This window comes from Daucus carota, chromosome 8 (assembly GCF_001625215.2).
Source record: "Daucus carota subsp. sativus chromosome 8, DH1 v3.0, whole genome shotgun sequence".
In the NCBI taxonomy this organism is placed as follows: Eukaryota; Viridiplantae; Streptophyta; class Magnoliopsida; order Apiales; family Apiaceae; genus Daucus; species Daucus carota.
The window spans coordinates 5079202-5104837 of NC_030388.2; the positions used below are offsets into that span (position 1 = coordinate 5079202).

General features: G+C 36.6%; 1 protein-coding gene, 1 long non-coding RNA gene and 1 other non-coding gene across 3 annotated transcripts; 2 read left to right on the top strand and 1 right to left on the bottom strand.

Annotated features, from left to right (window-relative positions):
• Window positions 1-12563: 12563 nt before the first annotated feature.
• LOC135148353 (uncharacterized) lies at window positions 12564-14054 on the top strand. Its single transcript, XR_010286461.1, has 2 exons — window positions 12564-12637; window positions 13843-14054. It is a non-coding gene; the product is annotated as an uncharacterized LOC135148353 (long non-coding RNA).
• A 940-nt stretch (window positions 14055-14994) lies between these two features.
• Window positions 14995-15101, bottom strand: LOC135148561 (small nucleolar RNA R71). Its single transcript, XR_010286641.1, has one exon. It is a non-coding gene; the product is annotated as a small nucleolar RNA R71 (small nucleolar RNA).
• A 3780-nt stretch (window positions 15102-18881) lies between these two features.
• Window positions 18882-19502, top strand: LOC108198051 (uncharacterized). Its single transcript, XM_017365831.2, has one exon. The coding sequence runs from the start codon at window positions 18882-18884 to the stop codon at window positions 19500-19502; it is 621 nt and encodes a 206-aa protein (XP_017221320.2).
• Window positions 19503-25636: the final 6134 nt, after the last annotated feature.

Genomic DNA, 25636 nt, shown 5'->3' on the forward strand with positions numbered 1-25636 from the left:
GGTTGGGATTTGGGGTTCTCACTAGTACGTTCTGCAGGTGTTTCTCTCATTTCACTCAACGCTAGAACACTCAGTGGGTTAGAGGGTTTCTGTATTACTGGTTCTGTAAGTGTTTCCCTCTCACTCAAAGAAGTTCCAGCATCTGTTGATGTACCTGCAAGTGAAATCTTCTTAGCCTCTTCTAGAGAGGTCACAGAAGGTGCAATGAAGGTTCGTAAGCCTTCGTCCTCGGTTTCCTCGTCAGATGAATCTGAGTCATAAGAAACAAGTTGCCGACCACTTGAAAGTGGTGAGTCCTTTGAAGGATCCTGAGTTGGAATCTCAGGGTGGGTAGACACAGGGCTCGAAGGATGTGATCCTTGAATTGGCGAAGCACCCTGGTTTCCCACAACTGCCTTTGACGGCGAAAGACTTTGTGACAAGTCCTCTACAACTGGCTCACTTCCTGATATGAAGGGCTCAGAAATAGATTGCCGTTCACCTTCGAGAGGTGAAGAGTCCTTTGAAGGATCTGGGAATGTTCCTCCCAGGGGGGTAGACAAGGATGTAGAATGTGGCAATTCATCCAAGTTTCCCCCAGAAGCCTGTGAAGGCAATTGACCCTGAAAAGGATCAGAAACAACAGTGTCTATCCCTGACATGGACGACAAAGTGTTCGCAACCGTCAATTCTTCAACTGTGTGTGCAACCTCACTGTGCATTGGAATAGTATTTGGCTGAGGTGGTGAAGAAATAGACATATCTGCAGTTGTCTCAGGTTCTATTCTCCTTTCTTGACTAGGAGACAGAGCTGCAGTTTCAGAAACAATCTCCTTATGTGGTGCAGCTAAGGCACTTTCTCCCTCGCTCTCAATTATTTGAAGTGGTTGGCTGAGGGGTTGAGATATTTCTGCTTCAAGTGTTTGGGAAGTGGTGCCTTGGTTATGAATTTGGGGGATTTCAAATTCACTGGCACGTGTGAGAGGTGGTGAAAGCTGATTGGAATCCAAAAGATTATGAACCCAATCAGGTGCATCAAAGGACAAGTTGTCAGAGTCAGAAGGAATACCTGACTGTAGCAGTGGATTGTAAGTGTTAGAGAAAAGTTCATCAACATCCACCATTACATCAGCTGCAGTGGTTTGAATAGGAGTATTCACTTCATCTTCTGAATCAGTGGAGTTGTCTTGCAGTGAATCCTCTCCTTCAGATTGAGCATTGTCATCTGAGGATGTCTGTGCATCTTCCACTATCACCTCTTCTTGAACTTGAGAAGTTTGAGTCTCAGGAATATCAGCTTGATGAGATGACTCAGTGACTTCTTCAGTTTGTGTTTCAGGGGCCTCCTCTTCCTGAACCACAGGATCAGCAACATTTTGAATGTGTGGTGGAGGCAAGTTCTGGTTGTTTAAGAATTCTTGCATTGCCTCCGGAAGAACCACATCCTCATTGTTAGTGTAGTTTTGGTGACTCTCCAGCATAGATATCACCCTTGTGGTCATGAAGGAGCATATGACATTGTCTATATTTGGATAGACAGCTCTCTCAGCAGGAGTCAGCATTTGATTCAGAACAATCTGAAAGAACCGAGGGTAGAGAAGTACATTCCTGTTCTTTCTTAGAGAATCCTGAAAAGCTCCCATGATTAAGTGTCCCAGATTTATCCTTGTGTTCTGTGCTATTGCAATTCCTATTTCCTGGTTGAAGATAGTGATGCCATGGAACCCTCCAGTCTTTGGTGCAAATACATGAGAAATGGAATTAAAGAAGAAATTCCATTCTCGAGGTAAATGCTTGACGTACATTTTGCTTGGAAGATCACCATTCTCCCTCTGGCAATGAATAGCAAAGAAGAAATTTGTTCTTTCAGCCCTATCTGGAACAGCTTCAAAGTCCTCTGTTGGAAGTTGCAGAGCAGTGTTCAGGGTATTTTCAGTAATTGATAGTGTTCGTCCCTGAATTTGACAAGTAATACCAAGTACCTGTCCTGCATTCACAACAGAAATAGAAGACAAGAAATCTCGTAGAAGAGATTTGTTAAGATATACTGACTCTGTCATAGCAAATCTAGCAAATGAATATTCTGACATATATCTAACCCAGCGTCGATAATTCGCTTGCGTAATTAAATTATTATTTTCAACAATTGTGAAATTTGTTTTCGGAATCTCAAAATTTGCAGCCATTTTTAATCTGAATTAAAAATGATTATAAATTTCGTTTCACGAAAAATAACGAACAAATTTCAACTAATGTCACGAAAATAATTAATTAATAACGCTCCGTAAAACCCTAAATCCAAGAATTTTAGATTTCGATGAAATTCAAGTATGTTGTTCCTCTCGAAATTCTAAGATTAAAGGGATCGGTTATGCAAATTTTCGACCCTTAGATCACGTTCAAAACTAGCCTAGAATATGAAAAGCTTCGAAAACCCTCTACGAGAAATCGTAACGGATCGTTGTGAAACAGGTATGTATTGAAAGCTCTAGACTTAAGGAATCCAAAACTGGTCTCAGATAATCAAATGGACAAGATCTCGTCGGTGAAAAATGTGATTATCAATCCAAGAACTCGACAGTTTTTGAATGAGAGAGAGGGTTTTGGCTTCGTGTATATATGTGTGTGTAATGTGAATAAACTGAAGAATAAAGAAAATGAGAACTCCCACGTACACGTACATATACACAGTGTAACATGAGGCGCAACTTGGTCAATTACCAAGTTGCCCTCCATGGGACAAGCTGTGAGATGCGCTAGGCGCAACCATTGAAAAGACGAACTTGCCCTCCATAGTGTCCACTGTGGAGGCGCAAGTTCGAGGAGATAGATAATTTTTTTAAGTGTAGAGGGGATAGACCACTGATGGGGCGCAACGTTTGACTGTAAAGTCAAATGTTGCGCTTACAGAGGTGTATACAGTGCACTAGACTTAAGAAAAATTCGAAATCCCACTGTATATATATATGTTAACTTGAGGCGCAACGTTTGACTAAGTCAAATGTTGCGCCTGTTATCTATTAACAGTATATGTACAAGAAATCGAGATAGCTTTTCTCCCCAAAATCATTTTGTCAAACTTATTTTGATAAAATCAAAATATTCTAACAAATTGATATCACAATTAAATCAAATAAATTTTAACTAAATTAAGAATTTAGTCAACAAATATTTAATGAATTGTGCTGCATTTATTTTAATTAAGATTTAATTAATGGTCAACTTAAAATAATTTGAATTGCTTCAAATCCATTAATCAAATATAATTAAAATATGAATTAAATAAACACTAATATTCATTAATTGAATATAAGCACTTAAATACTTCAAGAAAATTATGTAAAATACTGGATGCACTTAGTAAATTCACAAGTCCTGAAAATATGGACATTTTAAAACTTGTGAACTTACGAACAAATTGCAGTTATTTCTTGTCTAATTAATTAGACATATTTAACATCCCAAGTTCACCAACCAATCTAGAGAAAGTGGATTCGTCTAGTGGTTTAGTGAAGATGTCTGCAATTTGTTGATCAGTAGGTACAAAGTGTAACTCTACTGTTCCATTCATGACATGCTCGCGAAGGAAATGATACCTGATATCAATATGCTTTGTCCTGGAGTGTTGAACAGGATTGTTGGCAATGGCAATGGCACTCGTGTTATCACACAGAATCGGAATTTTATCCAACATGAGTCCATAATCTTGTAGTTGATTTCTCATCCACAAGATTTGAGCACAGCAACTTCCAGCAGCTATATATTCAGCTTCCGCTGTAGACGTAGACACGGAGTGTTGCTTCTTGCTATACCATGACACCAATCTTCGTCCAAGAAACTGACAGCTTCCTGAAGTACTTTTCCTATCAATCTTACATCCTGCAAAGTCAGAATCTGTATAGCCAACCAGATTAAAACCTGTATCTTTAGGGTACCAAATCCCTAGATTGGGGGTTCCCTTAAGATATCTAAAAATACGCTTAATAGCTATAAGATGTGATTCTTTAGGATCAGCCTGGAATCTAGCACATAAACAAGTTGCGAACATGATATCTGGTCTACTAGCAGTTAAGTATAAGAGAGAGCCAATCATACCTCGATACTTCGTGATGTCAACTGACTTACCAGATTTGTCCTGATCAAGTTTGACAGCAGTTGGCATAGGGGTTTTGGCAGTAGATGCTTCTTCCATTCCATATTTCTTCAGAAGATCCTTGATGTATTTAGATTGGCAGATAAAAATACCGTCAGGCTTCTGAATGACTTGAAGTCCTAGGAAGAAGGACAATTCCCCCATCATGCTCATCTCATACTTGCTCTGCATTAACTTAGCAAATCTCTCGCACAAAAGATCATTAGTAGAACCAAATATAATGTCATCGACATATACTTGTACAAGAATTATATCATCCTTATGCTTTTTATGGAAAAGAGTTTTATCGATGATACCTCTGGTGAAACCATTTTCAAGTAAGAACTTGGAAAGAGTGTCATACCAGGTTCGAGGGGCTTGCTTCAGGCCATAGAGTGCTTTGAAGAGAAAGTATACGAAGTCTTCAAATTCTTTGTCTTCAAACCCAGGGGGTTGTTCAACATAGACTTCCTCTTCCAGATCACCATTCAGGAATGCACTTTTCACATCCATCTGATATACTTTGAAGTTGGAGTGTGCTGCAAATGCTAAGAACATCCTGATTGCTTCAAGCCTAGCAACTGGAGCGTAGGTTTCATCATAATCAATTCCTTCTTCTTGTGAATAACCCTTTGCAACCAGTCTTGCCTTATTCCTCGTAACAATACCATCTTCATCCAGTTTGTTTCTAAAAACCCATCTGGTGCCAACTATAGATTTTCCTTTAGGTCTTGGCACCAGCTTCCATACTTTCTGCCTTTCGAATTGATTGAGTTCTTCCTGCATTGCAGATACCCAATCTGGATCACTTAGAGCCTCTTCAACTTTCTTTGGTTCTGTCTGAGACAAGAATCCAGCAAAGTTACATTCATTCTGAGTTGCTCTTCTAGTCTGCACTCCTGTGTCTGGATCACCAATGATTTGTTCAACAGGATGGTCTCTACTCCATACCCTTTGTCTTGGCAGATTCAATCTTGATGATTCACCAAAATCATAGTTGTGTTGAGTGTGATGACTAGTGGATCCACTTTGACTTACTCCCCCTGAGCTGATGTAGATTCTATTTGATGATCCTCCACTTTGACCACTGTGACCATGATGATCATTTGTATTGTTGCCAATACTTCCTCCAGATGGTTCAGGATCAGCATTCTCTTCATTTGCATTAGGATCTCTTATATCAGCTTCAGGTTCATCTTCTCCTAAATAGATGTCTTCTAAATTCTCAAACTCCAGAGAATCAGATTCATTTTCCTTTTGAAGACTTGGGAGTCTGGTATCATCAAATCTTACATTGATGCTTTCAATCAGCTTGTCGTCATTGATCAGATAAACCCTGTAGGCCTTAGACTCCAAAGAATAACCCAGAAAAATGCCTTCTTCAGCTTTGGCATCAAACTTTCCCAGATGCTCTTCTTTTAACACAAAGCATTTTGCACCAAACACATGAAAGTAACTTAGTGATGGTTTTCTGTTGGCCATTACTTCATAAGGAGTCTTATCCAAATCCTTGTTAATCAGGGTACGATTTTGAGTGTAGCAAGCAGTGCTTACAGCTTCAGCCCAGAAATAGATTGGAAGTCTTGATTGACTAATCATAGTCCTTGCTGCTTCAATCAAGGTCCTGTTCTTCCTTTCTACGACACCATTTTGTTGTGGAGTCCTTGGAGCTGAATACTGACGAGAGATGCCCTTATCAGTACAGAAGTCATTAAGAACAGCATTACGAAATTCTGTTCCATTATCTGATCTGATTGCCCTTACTGGCAGATCTGCTTCCTTTTCAATCTTCTTGATATGATCAATGATGACGAGAGCTGCTTCATCCTTTGAATGTAAGAATAATACCCATGTGTATTTTGAGTAGTCATCGACGATCACAAGAGCATATCTTTTCCTTGATATAGAAGGAATGTTGACTGGTCCAAACAAATCCATATGAATCAGTTGAAGGGGTGAACCAATATCAGTCATGCCTTTGCTCCTGTGTGATGCTTTCTTTGACTTCCCTTTTTCACATGCATCACAGAGTCCTTCTTGACAGAATTCTTTCTGTGGCAAACCTCTCACAAGTTCCCTTTTGACTAAAGAGTTCATAGTCTTAAAGTTCAAGTGTGAGAGCTTCCGATGCCATAACCAACTATCATCAGCAGAGGCCTTGGTGTAGAAACACTTGACCTCCCCCTTACTTGCTGAGTCTATGTCGGCTATAAACAAACTTGATTTTCTTACACCACGGAGTGTAAGATCCTTGTTCTTCCGGTTCTGGATTAAGCAAACTTCCTTCTGAAAGATTACGTCGTATCCTTTGTCACAGAACTGACTGATACTTAGTAAATTATGCTTGAGTCCTTCCACCAGAGAGATATCTTCAATTATGACATTTCCAACTTTCAGCTTACCATATCCCGTTGTAAAACCTTTGCTGTCATCTCCAAAGATTACAATTGGGCCGGTTCTCATCACCACATCTGTGAGCAGGGACTTTTCACCAGTCATGTGTCTTGAACAACCACTATCAAGAACCCACACAACTTTTCTTTTCTTTCCTGTGCCCTGCATTCACAAATGGATTAAACTTTCTTTGGTACCCAGACGTTCTTGGGTCCAGGTGATTTAGTAGAAACAGGATTATCAACAGAAACTGGTTTAACATGTGCTTGTTCAGGGGTGACTGGACTCTTCTCCTTTTTAGTCTTAGCAGAAGTGCTTTTAGACTTGGAGTTGGGAGTTTCCTTCTTCTTAGAAGGACTAGCAGTCTTTGCCACAGGGGCAACAGAAGGTGCAGGCATATTCATATTCATGTTAGATGGTGCAGAAAAAGATGCATTCAACATGGTAAAGCATGCAGACATCATATTCATAGCACATTGCATGCAACCTACTCTACCACATGGCAAATGAACAGCATTCATGTTAACAGTATTAGGCATGCTAGAAACAGAATTATCTACTTTAATCACTTTACATGCATGAGTAAGATGATTAGTAGAATTGCAATTATTACAAACCTTTCTAGCATTAGAATTCCTAGAGTTGGTGTTCTTAGGATCTAACTTGCCATTCCTGTTGTTCTTCTTTTTGTTGGAACTAGTACTTCCTAATCCAGTTTTATCTGAGTCATCTCTGACATGGGGATTAGAAGGTACATCTTGTGATTCCTGTTTTACTTGAGGCTTAACAACTTCCTCATTTTTCAACTCTTCCTTGATGACAAGGTCTTCTTCTATCAGAGGTTCTGTTTGAGCCATTCTAAAGATAGGGGTCTTGGTGTTCTTCAGAATTTTAGGTATATTTGTTCCTTCAGGAGCATTCTCAGTTCCTGCTGAAACAAATATGCCTTCATTCTCTTTTCTCTTCTTTCTTTTAGCTCTTTCCAAAGAACTATAGTCAAGGCCAATAGCAACCTTCTTATCAACCCTTTGACTATCCAAGATCTCTTTCTGTAGAAAGGCAGAATTCTGATAGGCCCTAAGCTTAGTTTCTAGGTCAGCAACCTGAGACCTAAGGGACTCCTCAATTTCTGTACTACACTTCTCCTTATTCTCTAGATAAGCAATTCTATCTTTAAGGTTAGTGTACATGAGTTTCTCTAAAGCCAATTCATCTACTTTTTCTTCAAGTTTAGCTATTTTTAGAGAGAGACTACTGTTATCTGATTCTGAAGCTAACAAACTAGTGTGCAAGTTATACATCTCTTGACCTAGTTCATTTATAGTCTTTTTATAATCAGCAGTAGTCATGTCATCAACAGAAATTTCAGGAGATACCTGAGATGGAGATTCCTCGACAGTGTCAGCCATTAATGCAAATGCATAATTGCTCTGGACAGGTTCATCATCAGAATCTGTGTCATCCCAGCTTTTTCCCTCAGCAATGTAAGCCTTTCCTTTGTGCTTGGCCACCATTGCTTCCAACTTAGCTTTCAGCTTCTCATTCTCTTTCTTCAGATCCTCATAAGAATTCTTCTTCTCATATGAGTTGCTTCTGACAGGAGCTGCTTTGGGTTTCCTGCACTCTGTTGCAAAGTGCCCTAAGTCATTGCAGTTGTAGCATCTGACCTTGCTCTTGTCATACATGTTTGGTTTGAAACTGCCAGTAGTTTTTGACCCTGAGCCTGAGTATCCTCCTTTACCCTGAAACTTGTTCCCTGAAGTTTTCTTGTACCGGGGGTTCTTCCTGAACTTGATATGCTTGAACCTTGCAGCCATATAAGCCATTGACTTATCTTCCAGCTGCTCCAGCTCTTCTTGAGTGTAGAACTCATCCTCCGGTTCTTCAGAAACTTCATCAACTTCAGCTTCTACAATCTCAGTAATGGTAGAAGGATAGTCAGCTTTGATGGATGAACAATCACTCTGAGCAACAGTGTGATCATTGATACCATATTCAACTAATTGTTGATAACCAAAGTATGGTTGATCAGCAATCAGTGCAGTGGTCTTCTGTAAGGCCATACTCTTGGATTCTGTTGATCCACCACCATATATAATCTTTCTCTGTTCAAGTTCCATCTCAAACGTCTTCAGTTTTCCAAACAGCTTTTCCAAAGTCATAGTCCTGAAGTCGCTTCTTTCCCGGATGGTCTCTGTCTTAACAACTAGATGGGGTGGCATCACAAATGAGAACTTTCTGTTTATCTCTTTCTGTGGATAAGTCTTTCCATGCAGGGTGAGTTCATTTAACAACAACATGAACCTCTCGTAGATTTGAGAAATGTTCTCTCCAGGTATTGCCTGAAATGCTTCATATCTGGCAATTAGCATATCGTATCTGTTTTCCCTGACTTCTTCAGATCCCTCCATCAATGCCTCAATAGTGTCCCACATCTGCTTTGAAGTTTTCAGACTTAGTATCAGATGTGTCATTGTCTTGGTCATTGATTCAACAATTATGAGTTGCAGATTATGATCCTGTGCAACATATTCCTTATCAGTGTCAGTGTATTCACTTTTCTCTTTGGGAACAGACTTCTGTGGAATACGAGCACCATTTTCAACAGATTCAGGAATAATCTTCATAGGCACAAATGGACCATTTTCCAGAATCCCAATGAACATGGGATTAGCAACTCTGATGTACAGCAACATCTTCATCTTCCAGTTGTTGTAGTCATCCTTGTCGAATGGAGGTACTTTGATTCCTAACTTGTGTGTCGACATTGTTATCAGATAAAATTACGATTGTACGGACAGCTAGCTTTTCAGATTGGTTACGGATCTCAGATCTGTATATCGATCAGCTAAGCTCTGATACCAATTGTTAGGTCCAATCAGACGTAGAAGGGGGGGGGGGTTGAATACGTCGTACCAATTTCTTCGATTTAATTTAATTGCGGATAATCTGTTTCAGTCCATGTTAAATCAATCGTAAATAAATAACTCCAGCAAGTCGGGGAATATTCTTTGTATTAGAAATAATCCTCGGGTGCTACAAATTCCAACACAAGTGTCGGCTGCAGAGACTACAATCACTCTATTACAAACTCTCGATAAATACGATCTTCTAATTGAACTCTCGAGAATGTGTATAGTGTGTGCACTTACAAAGTGTGTAGTTAGTTTCAAATGAAACTACAAGGCTCTATTTATAGGCTTTACAAAATCTAACCATGGTTAACGAGTTCGTCCTGGACGACTTGAGTTCGTCCTGGACGAATTCATTTTAACTGTAGTTAAAATGAATTGTCCAAAATAGAAACTAACTCAATTAAGCTGAACATGCGCCAAAGGAAAGTCAAAGTTTGCGCTGGTCAAACCTTGCGCTTCCAGTGTTCCACTGTATGTGAGAATTACTTAGAAAATATTAAGGCACTTCAATTTGTACCACAGTTGAGTCAAAGTTTGCGCCAGTTTAGGTCAATACTTGCGCTAATAGTCTGTTCAGAAGAGAAGTCAAAGGTTGCGCTTCTCTGATGGTCAAACTATGCGCCAATACTTGTTCCCCTGTAGTTTTACTTAGTCTTCAATACAGAAAACTAGTGTTTTGACTCTTGGTCAAAAGCTGCGCTTCCCATGGTGCATAGAGTGAGTACTTAGAATTTTCTAAGGGAGGGGGATGCGCAACATTTGACTAAGTCAAATGTTGCGCCTTCAGGGATACAGTGTAAGTGTGTATTTGCCTTGGGCAAATTCACTTCAATTAGTGAACTTGCGCTTCATTGTCACAATATGTACATATTTATATATATATTAATTAATTGTTTGTTACTTGAATTAATTTAATTCAAGTGACTTAATTAATATATATATATATATATAAACATATTTAATTAATATCTTTTGGCAATAACTTCTGGAGCAGCTTAATTGACTTGATCAATTAATTTGTTGAACGAATCCACTGAATACTTTCGAACGTCCTGACGTCCTGTGCACTGGTCTGGTTCACGAACGACTTGAACTGAAATAATTCCTTGAATTCTTTTGCTTGATAATATACTTGATCAGTCATTCCGGGTTAGGTGTTGCTTTGATAAATTTGATTATAAATAATCAAATCAAATATACTGGAATCTTCTGGTCTTTGATACTTGATCTTCAGGCAATCTTGATAGCAGACACATTGAACTTTATTCTTCACTGAGGCTTGAACATATTAATGAACTTCTTTCAGTGGACGGATGCTTGTCTCAGATATCTTGATTGTCTTTGTCTGTTCGTATCGAATCTCCAACCTGTAGATTCCTGTATCATACTTACGTATTGTTTCCTGTCTTTAGTTGTGTTGAGTTATCGTAATTACAGTTACGTTACATTATGCTTTACACTTTAATTCAGAGATGGTCCAATATCCAAAACCCAACTGGAAAAGCCCAGAAACTGTGGAGAAAACAGACCTGCGAATTTTAGTTACAGACTCCTATTCGGTTTCGGAGACTGCCTTGTAATTTCATAAAAGCATTAAAATACTTTTATTTTAGAGATCAATTAGTTTTTATTAGAGATACATACATAGAGATAGAGAGAGAAGAGAGGAGACTTTTAATGTTCTTCTTGTTCAAGATTTGAAGCTTGAAGGTTGTTTCTCTATTCTCAATAATAGTTAAATTATGTGTTTTTATTATAACTTGTGTTTTGTTAGTTTAATTATGAGTGAGTAGATTTATAATCCGGGGTTAAGTTGAACCCTAGCTATGATAGATGCATGATTCCCCCAACCCCAAATTGATTATTTAATTGCTCTTGCTTATTGAGTTGTGTTAATTAGCAATTGCATGTCAGGTATGATTATGTGATTTGTTCGAACCAATATCTATTTACCATCGGAAGTTGGATTTAGATGGTTGTGATTTATCCAATAAGGACATGAAATTCTTCATGGAAATAGGTAGAATGAATTGTTAGAAAGCCAGGATGCTGTGTTTAATGTCTCTAAATTGCATGATATCATGGAAATAGGCTTGATTGTATATTTAGAGAAGCTATTAATACTCGGAAGAGATTAATGGTATTTTATAGGGCGCATCTTTCCTCTTGAGTATTATATCTGATTAGTTGGGGTTGGGAGTCGTAATTGCATTGATTCATGCTAGTGGGGATACTTAATTCTGGATGTTTTTAGTTATTTGATAAAATCCTAAATTGCTCTAATATAATTAGTTTAATAAATCTCAAAAATATTATTGTGTTCCTTGCTTAGTTAAAATTGGTCAGAAATAACTAGTGTTTGACACATTTGTCTCTGTGGGATCGACTCTGACTTGCCCTGCTACATTGTTAGGAGGAATTGTTAGAATTATTATTTAATAGGTATACGACAGCCTTGTCATACGTGTTCCAGAACTGATACACGAAACCGAAACAGTTCGGGTTTGGATTTAGAGTTCAGTACATGAAAACACGAAAGTACACGACACGAACTGTTTGCCAGGTCTACATATGATGCTTATGTGAAGGTCAATGCTACTAGTTTCAAAACTGATGTAGGTTGGATTGGTCTAGATGTCATTGTAATACTTGAATACTTGTTTAGCTCATTCTTTGTTTCACATAGTTTTGGAGTTTGTCCCGACTAGGTTCCGATATTTTTTTGTTAAATATTTTATGTTAATAAAATCATTTATTTGTCCAAGAAAAAGGAACAGAAACAAAAAACTTCAAAAAATGTATCTTCAACTATTTTTGTCGGTTACAATGTCATCAAATTTATTTATATCAATCTCTTGCATCAGTCTTCTTCAAGTGTTATCATTTGATCATCAGCCTTAACACTAGTGCGTGGGAGCAATCTTGTATACAATTATGCGTTTTTAAATATCAACGGCATCAAATATTATAATTTTTTATGTGCTTCGGCCATATTCATGTAACCCTACTAAAACACAAGCATCCTTGTAAAAACAATACTAGCAGGATGAAATTCTACAGGAGCAAAAATAAACACAAAATCAGTGGACTCAAGCGCGCAATCCCATCTTCGCCTTATGTTTTCTCAAATGATCTGCACTATCAGGGTTTTTCTCTTTCTAAAACCCTTCCGATTCTCAGATACCTTCAATAGCTACTGGGTGTGCTCCGGGGGAGAGTATGCATTTTCTACTCATTTTTGTTTGTTCTCTTGGTGTGTATACACGGTTCTTGATGTGGTTATGTGCAGATAATAGATACCGATCTTTGTATGTATAATCATGTGCAAAGGTGGATTCTTTCTTGTGTGATCTGTTAGAATATATGTTCTTTCACCTTCAGTTTCGTAGATTTATTTTTTGTTTGATTATCTTGTTTTGTCTTTTTCTGTTCTTGATTCTTCTTGAAAAATTATTGATTTGTGTGATGGATAGTTCTGTAATTGTTTTGATTTTTTAATTGGTGATCTAGGGGTTTGTGTTTTATTAAGGGTTTTTAATTCTGATTGTTGCACATAGAACTATATGGTTTTTAGTTTTTCTCTGGTGTCCGTGATGATTGTTTGTAGTTCTTGGATAGCAGTGGTGGAGGTGGTGACTTAATTAGGGGGAGTGGTATAATTAGATTAGTTTGATTGACGAATTTTGTTGCTTGTTTGTAGTTTTCCTTATAATTTTGGATATTGTTTGGGGATATAGTAATGTAGACCTTAACTTTAGTTTTTTTTGAATGGCAAGTTTGACATTTTTAAAATTCGTTTTTTTAGAATTTGACTTTTTCTATGTGTTATAATTTGAATTTTTGTGTCTTCATTAGAAAATTAATTGATAATCTTTAATGTTGATTTTGTACCTGAATTCTATTATTCATGGGGGCCATAAAAGATGGCTTTATTGTGCCTTAATGAGGTATTATTGCACCATTAATGGTTGACTGTTTAATTGGTGTATACCAAATTTATATTTATCCTAATATTGATGATTAGTTAAAATCGTGATACATTTGTTTGACAAAATTTTGTCTTATATTTTAGTAGATATATGTTAGCTATGTTTTATATTTTCAATTAATTTTCTTATTTATATTTTAAAAATTTATTGAGATATCAGTTAGTTATTTTTTGATGAGATTTATTCTTTATTTTGTATTATTTTCTTATGTATCTAACCAAAGAGATCTCATTATCTCTTTGGTGTAGATGTTTTAATATTTTGTTTTACATAAATTTTAATTTTATTTTTCCTATTTCTTAAAAATTATATCATATTCATTTTATTTTCTGATCATGAGTTGGTTGACTTTTTCCTTTTCGTTTTAAATAATTTGATTATTTATTGTATGTATGAACTTATTATATTCTTTTATTTTATTGTATTTTTTCAGGACACGCGAGTGGAAGGAAGAAGTGGGACCTTTTATGGGTGTTTTCTTATCGAACATTAAAGATTTATTGTCTAAGCGTCCCCGGTCATCTTTGCATGTCCGAGGGTTAGATGGTAAACTTTCTTGAACGAAAGGAACTCCTGGCAGCAGCTTTGTATTCTGATACATTCGTTTATACGAGAAAGTATCTTGTGACAAAAAAAAAAAAACAATTTATTTATTTTAGGCATTTCAACTGCAAAATCATTTTAAACTATCCTATAACTTTCGCAATATGCAATTGTTCCCTTGTTGAAAGCTAATGATCATACGTCAAAAAATAACAATCTTTTAAAAATATATTCAATATACAATTTTTGTTTTGAAAATACGGTGTGTAATCACGAATGCACTCTCAATTGCAACTTTTACAAATTAAAAAACTAATATATTTTGATCAAAATCTTATATATAATTTTAACCATATTTTTGAAAATAAATTTAAAAATATAAATAACTTCACAGATTTAACTCCTGATTATTAATCGAGTAAATATTTTAGATTCGTCGGCTTTTTTTAGTTCCTAACCATTAAAAATAAGGGGTTGGAGTTTGATCTCATTCTTTGAATATAATAATTCTATGAGCTATTGAATACAGAAGATTAATTAATCAATATAATACTCCGTGAGCAATTGTGAAGCTAAACACATGAAAAACATAGAGATACAAGAATCAGTAATGTTTGTTGCACTATGACTTATTAGTACCACTGATTCGCTGTATACCAATCTTCGATACAATAAGTCTAAATCTATCTCTTCATCTATATGCATATATTCCAAATGTGCGGGTATGTATAATAATAATAATAATAATAATAATAATAATAATAATAATAATAATAATAATAATAATAATAATAATAATAATAATAATAATAATAATATATATTAATATCAATATTTGAAAGTTTTAAGTTAGGTACCATTAATAAATATTACAGGAGTATCAACTATCAAGCATTGTTGGCTTGCTGCTACACAATCAAATTGAAGTAAAACAAAAGAGCTCCTGCACCTTTTTTTCCTTTCACCAATTTCTCCTCCGACTACTTGGGATGCTTTAGCAAAGGCCTTTCTACTTAAATTCTTTAGCCAAAAGAAGACTGCCAAGCTAAGGAATGACATATCTAATTTTCGTCAAGAAGATGATGAATCTCTTCATGATGCTTGGAAAAGATTCAAACGTCTCCAAAGACAATGTCCTCACCATGGAATTCCTGATTGGTTGCTGATCCAAACATTCTATAATGGGTTGACACAAGAGTTTCGAATCTTTATCGATGCTGCATCTGGCAGATCTGTTATGGCAAAAAGTACTGATGAAGCAAGAACTCTTTTGGATGAGATGGCGTCTAATGATAACTATCCGTACAGTGATCGAAATCAATCTAAGAAGGGTGGTAAGTATGAGGTTGATTCTATAACCATGCTCAATACTACTATGCAAGCAGTTGTTAAGAAGATTGTGCAATTAGATGCCAAAATTGCACCTACCGTTGCTTCTTGTGAAATTTGTGGGGTACAAGGGCACAATCAACATGCTTGTCAAAACAATTTACCTGATGCAACTATGGAGCAAGCAAATGCCCTTTATAATCAAAATCAAAGGCAACAGTATAATCCTTATTCCAACACGTACAACCCAGGTTGGAGGGACCATCCAAATTTCTCTTACAAGAACAATCAGGCGAACCCTCCGCAAAATAACTTTTCTCATCCACCAGGTTTTCAACAGGGATCATCTCACACTACTAGAAAAACGTCAATAAACATCGGTTAAACACCGATGTCTATGAAAAACAAAAAACGATGTCTTTGTGGGCGATGTTAAAGGTCCCCCCATTTAACATCGGTTTTAAACTGATGTAAAAGATGACAATGACATCGTTTTTTCAGTTGTAAACTGATATCTATCTCTTGATGTTAAATTTTTAATGCACATCTATAATTTATATATTACTATAATATGATAGTTTTATCAATTTAAAGATATGCAAGACAAGCAAAAATCTTCCATTTTCCTTATAAAGTGATGTTACTAACATCTCTCACATCAGTTTTCGAAATAAACCGATGTTAGTAGAGCTTTTAACATCGTTTCTTAAGCTAGAACTAATGTCTCTGTAGAAGGCACTGATGTCTATGAAAATTAATAACATCATTTCCTTTTTTTACACTGTTGTGTAAAGTCATATTAATTTAACATTATTACTTCCTTTTAAAATCGGTTGCTTTGTAATAAATGATGTCTGATTACCTGCTTTTTTATGCAAATTTTGAAAAAAGAGGTGCCAAAAACATTACCAAAACCAAAATACTGCAAATCAAACAACCAAATTAACATTCAAATAATCAACTTCTAGTATACATCCAAACATCCACGAGCATCCAAATTAACATCCACTAATCTTCAAATATCATCCACACTAATATATCCCAACATAGTAATACTAAACCATCAACATCAACTACTACTACTTGACATTCATCCATGATCTTTTCTAACTGTATTAGCTACAATATCCGAAAAAATGCAGGCGAAATAGAGCACATGATCGCCTCGGCACGTCCATGGGCTGGCTGGGGAAAGCAAGGCCCTGTCACATATAATTGGCACAGTGCTCATTAGCCACCATGCAGTTCCTAAATGCACCAATGCTGATAATAGAGAACTAACTACCTGAATAATAATATCGTTATGTATAGATCAATGTGCTGATGAATTAGCCACATATTAGCCACAGGGTAACCTGGATACAAGTAACCAATGATATACTCTGTGATCACATTCAGGCCTGGAGTCTGTGGATGACGAAAAGAATTAGGAGTAAAAACAATTTTAATATCATTAACTTAAAGAATATTAAGTGTTCATAGATAAAAGCTGATCTCTCATAAAAACTTAGAATGTACACACTCGGTCAGGCAAGAAGCAATTACATGTAATTACTATATACTGCAAACATTAAAATATATCTTTTGCAGCTAAGATGGTGGTAAAATAATCCCAGACTATAAAAATTGTATTGATTTTGTTAATAACTATTTTGGCCCATCACTGTTTACAAGTCTACCGCAGCAAATGCGTTATAAGTATATCTAAATATGTATAAACAACTTTCAGGGCACAATAAGTAAAATGTTACATAGAGTGATGGCGTGATACCTGATTAGTCGTGGCAGTGATGATCCCAATAGGTAGGGTGAAAAAGATGGCAATACCACATGCTAGCAAGACACCCCACCATGGTAACTGGAGTTGGGCTTTGTAATATTCACATACAAATATGGTTGCTACAATGTTTGTCATTGTCAAGAGAATGCAAGCGAACCACCATTCTGGAACTTGCTTGTACTTTCTCATAAGCCTTGTGTGCACATCCATATGTTTATTTTGGAAAACGGACTTGCTCTGCTGCCATAGTTCTCTAAGACCTTGTAAATGTGAGTTAGATTATATAACAGGGTAGTTGCTCAAGAAAGATATCCAATTATGTAGGTATGCATACACAAACAATGAAACATTATAAATTACTAAACAAAAGCAATAACAAATCACCACTAGAGATAATATTTTCAAATCAAAATGAGCAAAATTTACTAAAAGAAAACATCACAAAAGCAATTTTCTTCCATGATATTCTCCACAAACTTGCAAAACCACAAGATATAGGGTATTGAAAAAAGTATAATCTGATTCACCAAAAAGATAATGTAAGATTAACTTGGAAGTTCAATTTACCTTCCAGAAAAAGATAATGAGCAATTATGTAGTTTTTATGTTAGTTATACACTTGTTCTCTTGTCAATTGGCCTTTATGTGCAAGCTAATATAAGTTTTGAACAAGATCCCTTGTGATATCCAGAAAAATTAGGACTAATTCAAAAATGACTTAAAAGTGACTTGTTTATTAAAATTTATTTCCTTATAACAAAACAGGTGACCCCTAACACAAACATTGAGATACTTGTAACTTGCAAAATACCTGAAAAGCGAGACCTGTACAAGATTTTGCGGCCACCACATAGCAGCCAGCTCCACCTTAAAATTCAAACTTAGATTAACATGAAAACATGAAAATATGCTCAATAAAATTACTACTAACAACAATAATATGCTCAACATCATATTATTACATCTGAACTGCAACATGAGAAATTTAAAAATTAGGACATGCTCTGTAACATGCACAATAAGAACAATCACTCAACTAATTACAAATTTAAAAATTAGGGTTTCAAACTGAAACCCCCAATTCTAAAATTAGGGTTTAAAACTTACCCAATTCAAGCTTTAACCTCCGAATTAGCTCTAAACTCCCACTTGAACTCCGATTGGAACTCCGACTTGAGCTCCGACGACCCTATAACCTTCAACTTAGCTCTAAACTCTAACCCTTTAACCTTGAACTCCCGACTGTAACTTCGACAGAGAGAGCTAGAGAGACAACCCAGAGAGAGAGCGCTTCCACCAGAGAGAGAGCGCTTCCACCAGAGAGAGAGAGAGAGCAGCTCCGACCAGAGAGAGAGAGAGAGAGAGTGACGAGCGAGGAGAGGAGACTGATGTTTTTGTTTTTATGTTTTAGTTTTAAGTTTTATGTTTTAAGTTTTATGTTTTTGATTATAATTTTTATTTATTTTTAATTACAAGATGCACTTTGAAAAGAAAAGAGCGGGGGTGGGAAATTTTGCTAAGGCAAAAAACAGGGGGGAATTTTTAAGAGGGAATAAATATTTGGCTAAGGGGGAAAAACGGGGAAGGCGCGCTTGTTAATTTTTTAAAACAGACTTATAACATCGGTTTGACTAAAACCCCGATGTTTATATTAACAAAAGACATCGCTCGTTAAAAACTGATGTGGAAAACACTGTTTACATCGGCTGCAAGAGCAACCGATGTCTAAGGGGCGATGTCTATTCTACTTTTTCTAGTAGTGTCAGAATGCAACAGCTCAACCACCGAAATCTAATTTGGAATCTCTCTTAGAGGGATTTATGGTTTCACAGACACAGATCAATCGGGATATGCAAGCTCAAAACAGAATGCTAGAAACTTCAGTGGCTCAAATGGCTCTACAATTGAATCAACTTACAAAGTCCCAAGGCCAACTTCCTGGCCAAACTAAACAACCACCAAAAGGTCATATCAATGCTGTAACTTTAAGGAGTGGCAAGGAATTGCAAGAGCCAGAGTTAAGAGTGAACAAAAGCACTGTGGATGCTCAAGAAGATGGTGAGGGAAGTATGTCTGAAATTGTCACAGAGAAAAAGGCATTGGAAGAAGAAAAGAAAGAACCTGTTGTTCCTATTACACCATATGTGCCACCAGTTCCTTTCCCACAAAGGTTGGCAAAAGCTAAGCTAGAGAAGAAGTACGGTAAATTTCTTGACATACTACAGAAGTTGCATATTAACATTCCATTCATGGATGCTATAGTTGAAATGCCTTCTTATGCAAAGTTCCTTAAAGATATTTTGTCAAGAAAGAGAAAAATTGAAGAGACTTCTACTATTTCATTGACGGCAGAGTGTAGTGCTATCTTGCAAAATACTTTTCCGAAGAAGCTAGCTGATCCGGGTAGTTACTCTATTCCTGTGAAACTTGGTGATGTTTAGATCAAAAGAGCTTTATGTGATCTTGGGGCAAGTGTAAGTCTAATGCCATTGTCAATCTGCAAAAATCTTCAAATGGGTGAACTGAAACCCACGTGTATATCCCTACAATTGGCAGACAGGACTGTGAAGTACCCTCTTGGTATACTTGAAGATGTTCCTCTCAAGGTAGGAAAATTTTATATCCCATGTGATTTTGTTATCATGGAGATGGAGGAAGATGCAAATATTCCTATCATTCTTGGGAGACCATTCTTAGCTACAGCTGGTGCTATTATTGACATGAAAAGTGGAAAGATTTCTTTTCAAGTGGGAGAGGAGAAGATGGAATTTCAGCTTCAGAACTCAATGGGTCATCCCTCAATGGATGAAACTGTAAACAGGGTGGATGCACTAGAAGAAGCAATCAATGTCAAAATCAACACTTTATCATGTGATGATCCACTTCAAGCTGTTCTTTTGGGAGAAATTGATGCTGAAATTAGAGAGTGTGCGGACTATACGAAATTTCTTGATGCAACACCAACAGTCATGCAACCTCATCTCAATGTACTAAGCCATGAAGATGTGAAGGAGAGTTCTACGCCTCCTCAGGTAGAACTAAAACCACTTCCTGCATCTTTAAAATATGTGTTTATGGGTCCTAATAGTACATATCCTATTATTGTCAATGCTGAGCTTGATGACAGTCAAATTGAGCGTTTGCTCATGATTTTAAAAACATATAAAAGTGTCATCGGGTACACCATTGATGATATTAAGGGCATCAACCCATCTTTGTGCATGCATAAAATCATTCTTGAGGACGAGCATGCCTCCTCTAGAGAACCTCAAAGGAGACTTAATCCTAATATGATGAAGGTAGTCAAAAAGGAGGTTTTAAAACTTCTTGATGCAGGTATAATCTACCCTATCTCTGATAGTAAGTGGGTTAGCCCTGTACAAGTAGTTCCAAAGAAAGGAGGAATGACCGTTGTCAAAAATGATAAGGGTGAGTTAATTTCTACTAGAACTGTAACTGGATGGCGTATGTGTATTGATTATCGTAAATTGAATAAGGCCACTAGAAAAGATCATTTTCCTCTCCCTTTTATTGATCAAATGCTTGAAAGGTTGGCAAAACATTCCTTTTTATGTTATTTGGATGGATATTCAGGTTTCTTTCAAATTCCCGTCCATCCGAATGATCAGGAAAAGACGACTTTTACATGTCCATATGGTACGTTTGCATATCGTAGACTACCGTTTGGATTATGTGGTGCTCCTCCAACCTTTCAACGTTGTATGATGGCAATTTTCTCAGATTTTATTGAAAATATTATGGAAGTTTTTATGGATGACTTCTCTGTTTACGGAACATCTTTTGACATCTGTTTGCATAATTTAGAAAAGGTGCTTCGTAAATGTAAGGAGGTTAGTCTAGTTTTAAACTGGGAAAAATGCCATTTTATGGTACAAGAGGGAATTGTTCTGGGTCATGTTGTCTCAAACAGAGGCATCGAGGTCGATAGAGCTAAGGTAGAGGTTGTCGAGCGCTTACCACCCCCAACCTCGGTGAAGGGTGTAAGAAGTTTTCTTGGTCATGCGGGATTTTATCGCCGCTTTATAAAAGATTTTTCAAAAATTGCTCGCCCTCTAACTGAGCTCTTAGGCAAAGATGTCCCTTTTGTTTTTAATGATGCTTGTGTTGAGGCCTTTGACAGGTTAAAGAAAGCTCTTATCTCTGCTCCAATCATACAACCACCAGATTGGAATTTGCCATTTGAAATCATGTGTGATGCTAGTGATCAAGCTATTGGTGCGGTCTTAGGACAAAGGAAGGATGGAAAGCTTCATGCCATATATTATACAAGCAAGACCCTAGATGGAGCTCAAATGAATTATGCAACAACGGAAAAGGAATTGCTAGCAGTGGTGTATGCTATGGAAAAATTTCGGTCATATCTTGTTGGCTCGAAAGTTATCGTTCACACTGACCATGCAGCACTGAAATACTTGATGAACAAGAAGGATGCAAAGCCTCGCTTGATTCGTTGGATTCTACTTCTTCAAGAATTTGACTTAGAAATTAAAGATAAGAAAGGGGCTGAGAACGTAGTTGCTGATCATCTTTTGCGTCTTGTTCTTGATGGTGATTGTACAAAAGACCCTCCAGTTGATGATTCATTTCCTGATGATCATCTATTTTCTCTTGCAAGGATAGATGTTCCTTGGTTTGCTGATATAGCTAATTATTTGGCTAGTGGTACCGTTCCTCATGGGTATTCATCTCAGCAGAAAAAGAAGTTCTTCTATGATGTGAGGAAGCACTTTTGGGATGATCCCTTTCTCTATAAATCTTGTGCAGATGGTGTCATTAGAAGATGTGTTCCAGAAAGTGAGATTTCCTCTATAATCTCACATTGTCACGATTCACCATGTGGAGGCCATGCTAGTACTACTAAAACTGCTGCAAAGATTCTTCAATGCGGTTTTTACTGGCTAAATCTCTTTAAAGATGTTCATCTCTATGTTCACTCATGTGATCGTTGTCAAAGAACTGGAAATATCTCGAGGAGAAATGAGATGCCTCTAAACAACATACTCGAAGTGGAACCTTTTGATGTTTGGGGAGTTGACTTCATGGGACCATTCCCGTCATCTTTTGGGAACAAATACATCTTACTCGCTGTTGACTATGTTTCTAAGTGGGTCGAAGCCATTGCAACTCCCACTAATGATGCCCGTGTTGTGAGCAAATTCTTCAAGAAGACAATTTTCCCTAGATTTGGAGTGCCAAGGATTCTAATTAGTGATGGAGGAAAGCATTTTCTTGAAAATCGCTTTGAAGCTATGTTGAAAAAATATGGAGTACATCATAAGGTAGGCCTTTCCTATCATCCTCAAACTAGTGGTCAAGTTGAGATCTCTAACCGCGAAATTAAGACCATCTTGGAGAAGACGGTTGCAAAATCAAGGAAAGATTGGTCTATGAAACTTGATGATGCACTTTGGGCGTATAGGACTGCATTTAAAACTCCTATTGGGACAACTCCGTATAGACTAGTTTATGGGAAACTTGTCATCTTCCAGTTGAGTTAGAACATCGTGCATTTTGGGCCATTAAAAGCTTAAATTTTGATCCACTGGCAGCTGGTGAGAAAAGACTTCTTCAACTTAATGAGCTAGACGAGCTTCGTTTTGAGGCTTATGAAAGTTCTAAGCTCTACAAGGAGAAGACAAAAAGATGGCATGACAAGGGTCTATTGCGCAGGGAATTTAATGAAGGTGATTTGGTTCTTTTGTTTAATTCAAGATTGAAACTCTTTCCTGGTAAGCTTCGTTCCAGGTGGTCTGGCCCATTTAAAATTCGAAAAGTTTATCCATATGGTTCCATTGAATTATGGAATACAACTGGTGGGACTTTTAAGGTGAACGGCCAAAGAGTAAAACATTACAAAGCTGGTGAGCCAATTGATGAGAAGGTGGAGATTCTGCTTTCTGCCCCTTCGTCAGAATAATTCTTGAGGAGGTCGAGTTAAAGACCTTAAAAAAGCGCTTCTTGGGAGGCAACCCATGATTTTAAGGTTAGTAATATTTATTCTAATTTTTGTATTTTTTTTAGATTAGAAATTTTTATTTGTATTTTATATTTTACTCCCATAAGATGCCTTGATAATTTTTGTGTGAAGTGTTTCAGAAAAGAGAGAATTTACATAATAAAAAAAAAGAGCGCAGAACCTCAAGATGGCCGTTCAGCATTTGTAAGTTGGGCGTCCTCCTACGGTCTTTTTCTTGCGCGCTACACTGATATTACAGTAGCTGAAGACGAGCGTTTTGTTTTATGTGAACGGGCGTTTTCTTCTACTGTCCAACACATATTTTTTGCGCTTGTTAACTCTACTCAGCCGGTGTCCAATTCAAGTGTATGAGCCCATGCATATCTTGGTTTAATGCCCAGCAGCACAATCACTAGTCCAGCGGGCCAATTCATTTTAGGCCCAAGTCCATGCTCCTTCTCTGCTTCGCCAAACTGATTCAGGCCCAAGTCCATGCTGCTTCTCTGCTTCGCGTACTACTGCAAATAGGTTACACTGAATCCAGCTGATTAATTATAAAAATTAAGTTGAAGGACAGAATCGAACCCAAGCAACTGTTTTCTAAGTGCAGCTACACAACCACTTGGGCAATTGTGACATTGAGAAAAACTCCTAAAATCTAGTATTTGGAGCCATCTTGGAGCTGGAATATTAATTAAATGGAGCCTATTTTTCACATTTTTTCCTGAGCGACACTTCGTGCTTATGCACTAGGGGAGTATTTCTAACCTTTCTTTGTATAATTTTTACTTTATTCTTTTTGTATTTTCATAGAATTTATATTATTATTAATTTATTCATTGAGGACAATGAACCATTTAAGTGTGGGGATGAGTTCTTAATGAATGGAAAAAAAATCCAAAAAAATTATATATGAAAAAAAAAATTATTAGAAAAATTAGAAAAAAAATTGTATATTGCCATGTCTTAAGTTTAGGAAATTCATGATAGTTGCATTAGATTAGAGCATGTAGTTTTTTTTAGTAATTTTTTTTTATTTTTAATTTTTTAGTTTGCATTTGCATAATTCATGAAAGTATATAACACCAAGTTAATTTCTTGTGATGAGTTTATTTGCATAATTTCTTGGCTAGTAGTCTTGATCATATGTGATGTCTTGCATGCTTAGAAATTGCTTGTGCGGAAATTTTAATTACACTATAAAATGCTCTAGAGATGAGACTTAGGCTAGCTTAATTCTTGAGTCTTTGCTATGAGTCGGGCGTAGAATTTTGACTATTCCCTTCTGAGCTTAGAGTATGTAAATCTTAAGTTTTGGGAAGCTGTGGGATGTATATGCCTTTCTGAAAAAAAGAAAAAAAAATTGAATATTGCAATAAAGTATCGAGTACTCCTTTGAGATCAGTGGGTGACAATTTAATGCCATGTGAAGGGGACGATCCATGTACCTGTGCTGGTATTAAGTGTAATGGTATTAGAAATAAAAAATTTCTTGGTGACTTTTCACAACCCTTGGTTACTGGAGAATTGCTTGATAGAAAAAAAAAAGGGAAAAAAGAATAAGCTAGCGAAGTCTTATGGTGGTCGTAACTCACTTACCCTGGGAAGCGTCCCGACCTTAGACCGAGCATAGAAAAAAAAAGAAGAGAAAAATATAAGAGAGGCTAGGGGTGATCGCGGTGCGGGCGGTGCGGTTTTTTGTTAAAACCGCGAACCAAACCGCGCATGCGGTTTGGTTAAAAACTCAAACCGCAACCGCACCACGCTAGTATAAAAACCGCGTAAACCGCACCACGAAAATGCGGTGCGGTGCGGTTTGTACGCTTAAGAATAAATATTTTAAGTTGAAGTTCGAAATAAAATTTAAATATATAATAATTAAAATTTTTTTCTTGTAATGAATTTATATGATATTTATCATTTCAAAACTACAACTACTAAAAAACACAATCAAAAATGTAAATATGAGTACTAATTACAAAGAGACATATTATAATAATATAATCATTTTATACAAATTTGGTATAATAGTAATGCGAGATTGATAAAATAATAATTAACTATTATTTGAAAAGATTTAACAAATACATGTAACATAATTATAAATAATATATATTAATATAATATAATATTATTTGACACACACTAATATATATATACACACACTAATATATATATATATATATATATATAAAATATATATTTTATAATATCGCGGTGCGGTGCGGTTTAAACCGCACTACTAATATGTCAAACCGCAACCCGCACCGCACCGCGCGGTTTGTGAAAAGTTCAAACCGCAACCGCACCACAAAAATTAAAAACCGCGTTTTGTGGTGCGGTTTGGTGCGGTGCGGGCGGTTTATGCGGTTTGGGCGGTTTTCTGATCACCCCTAAGAGAGGCATATTCCTTGGTGACCCTAGGCTATATAGTTGACTCTAATGTAACGAAGTGTTTAAGCTTAGTTCTGATTAACGGCTCATGGTTAAGACTCTATTGAAGTTTGTTGGTCTCTGTTTTGTTTCATTAGAGAGCATGCTAAGCACACACGATACAGTCCGTACTTGTAGTGGATGAGTTGCATGACTAACATGTGA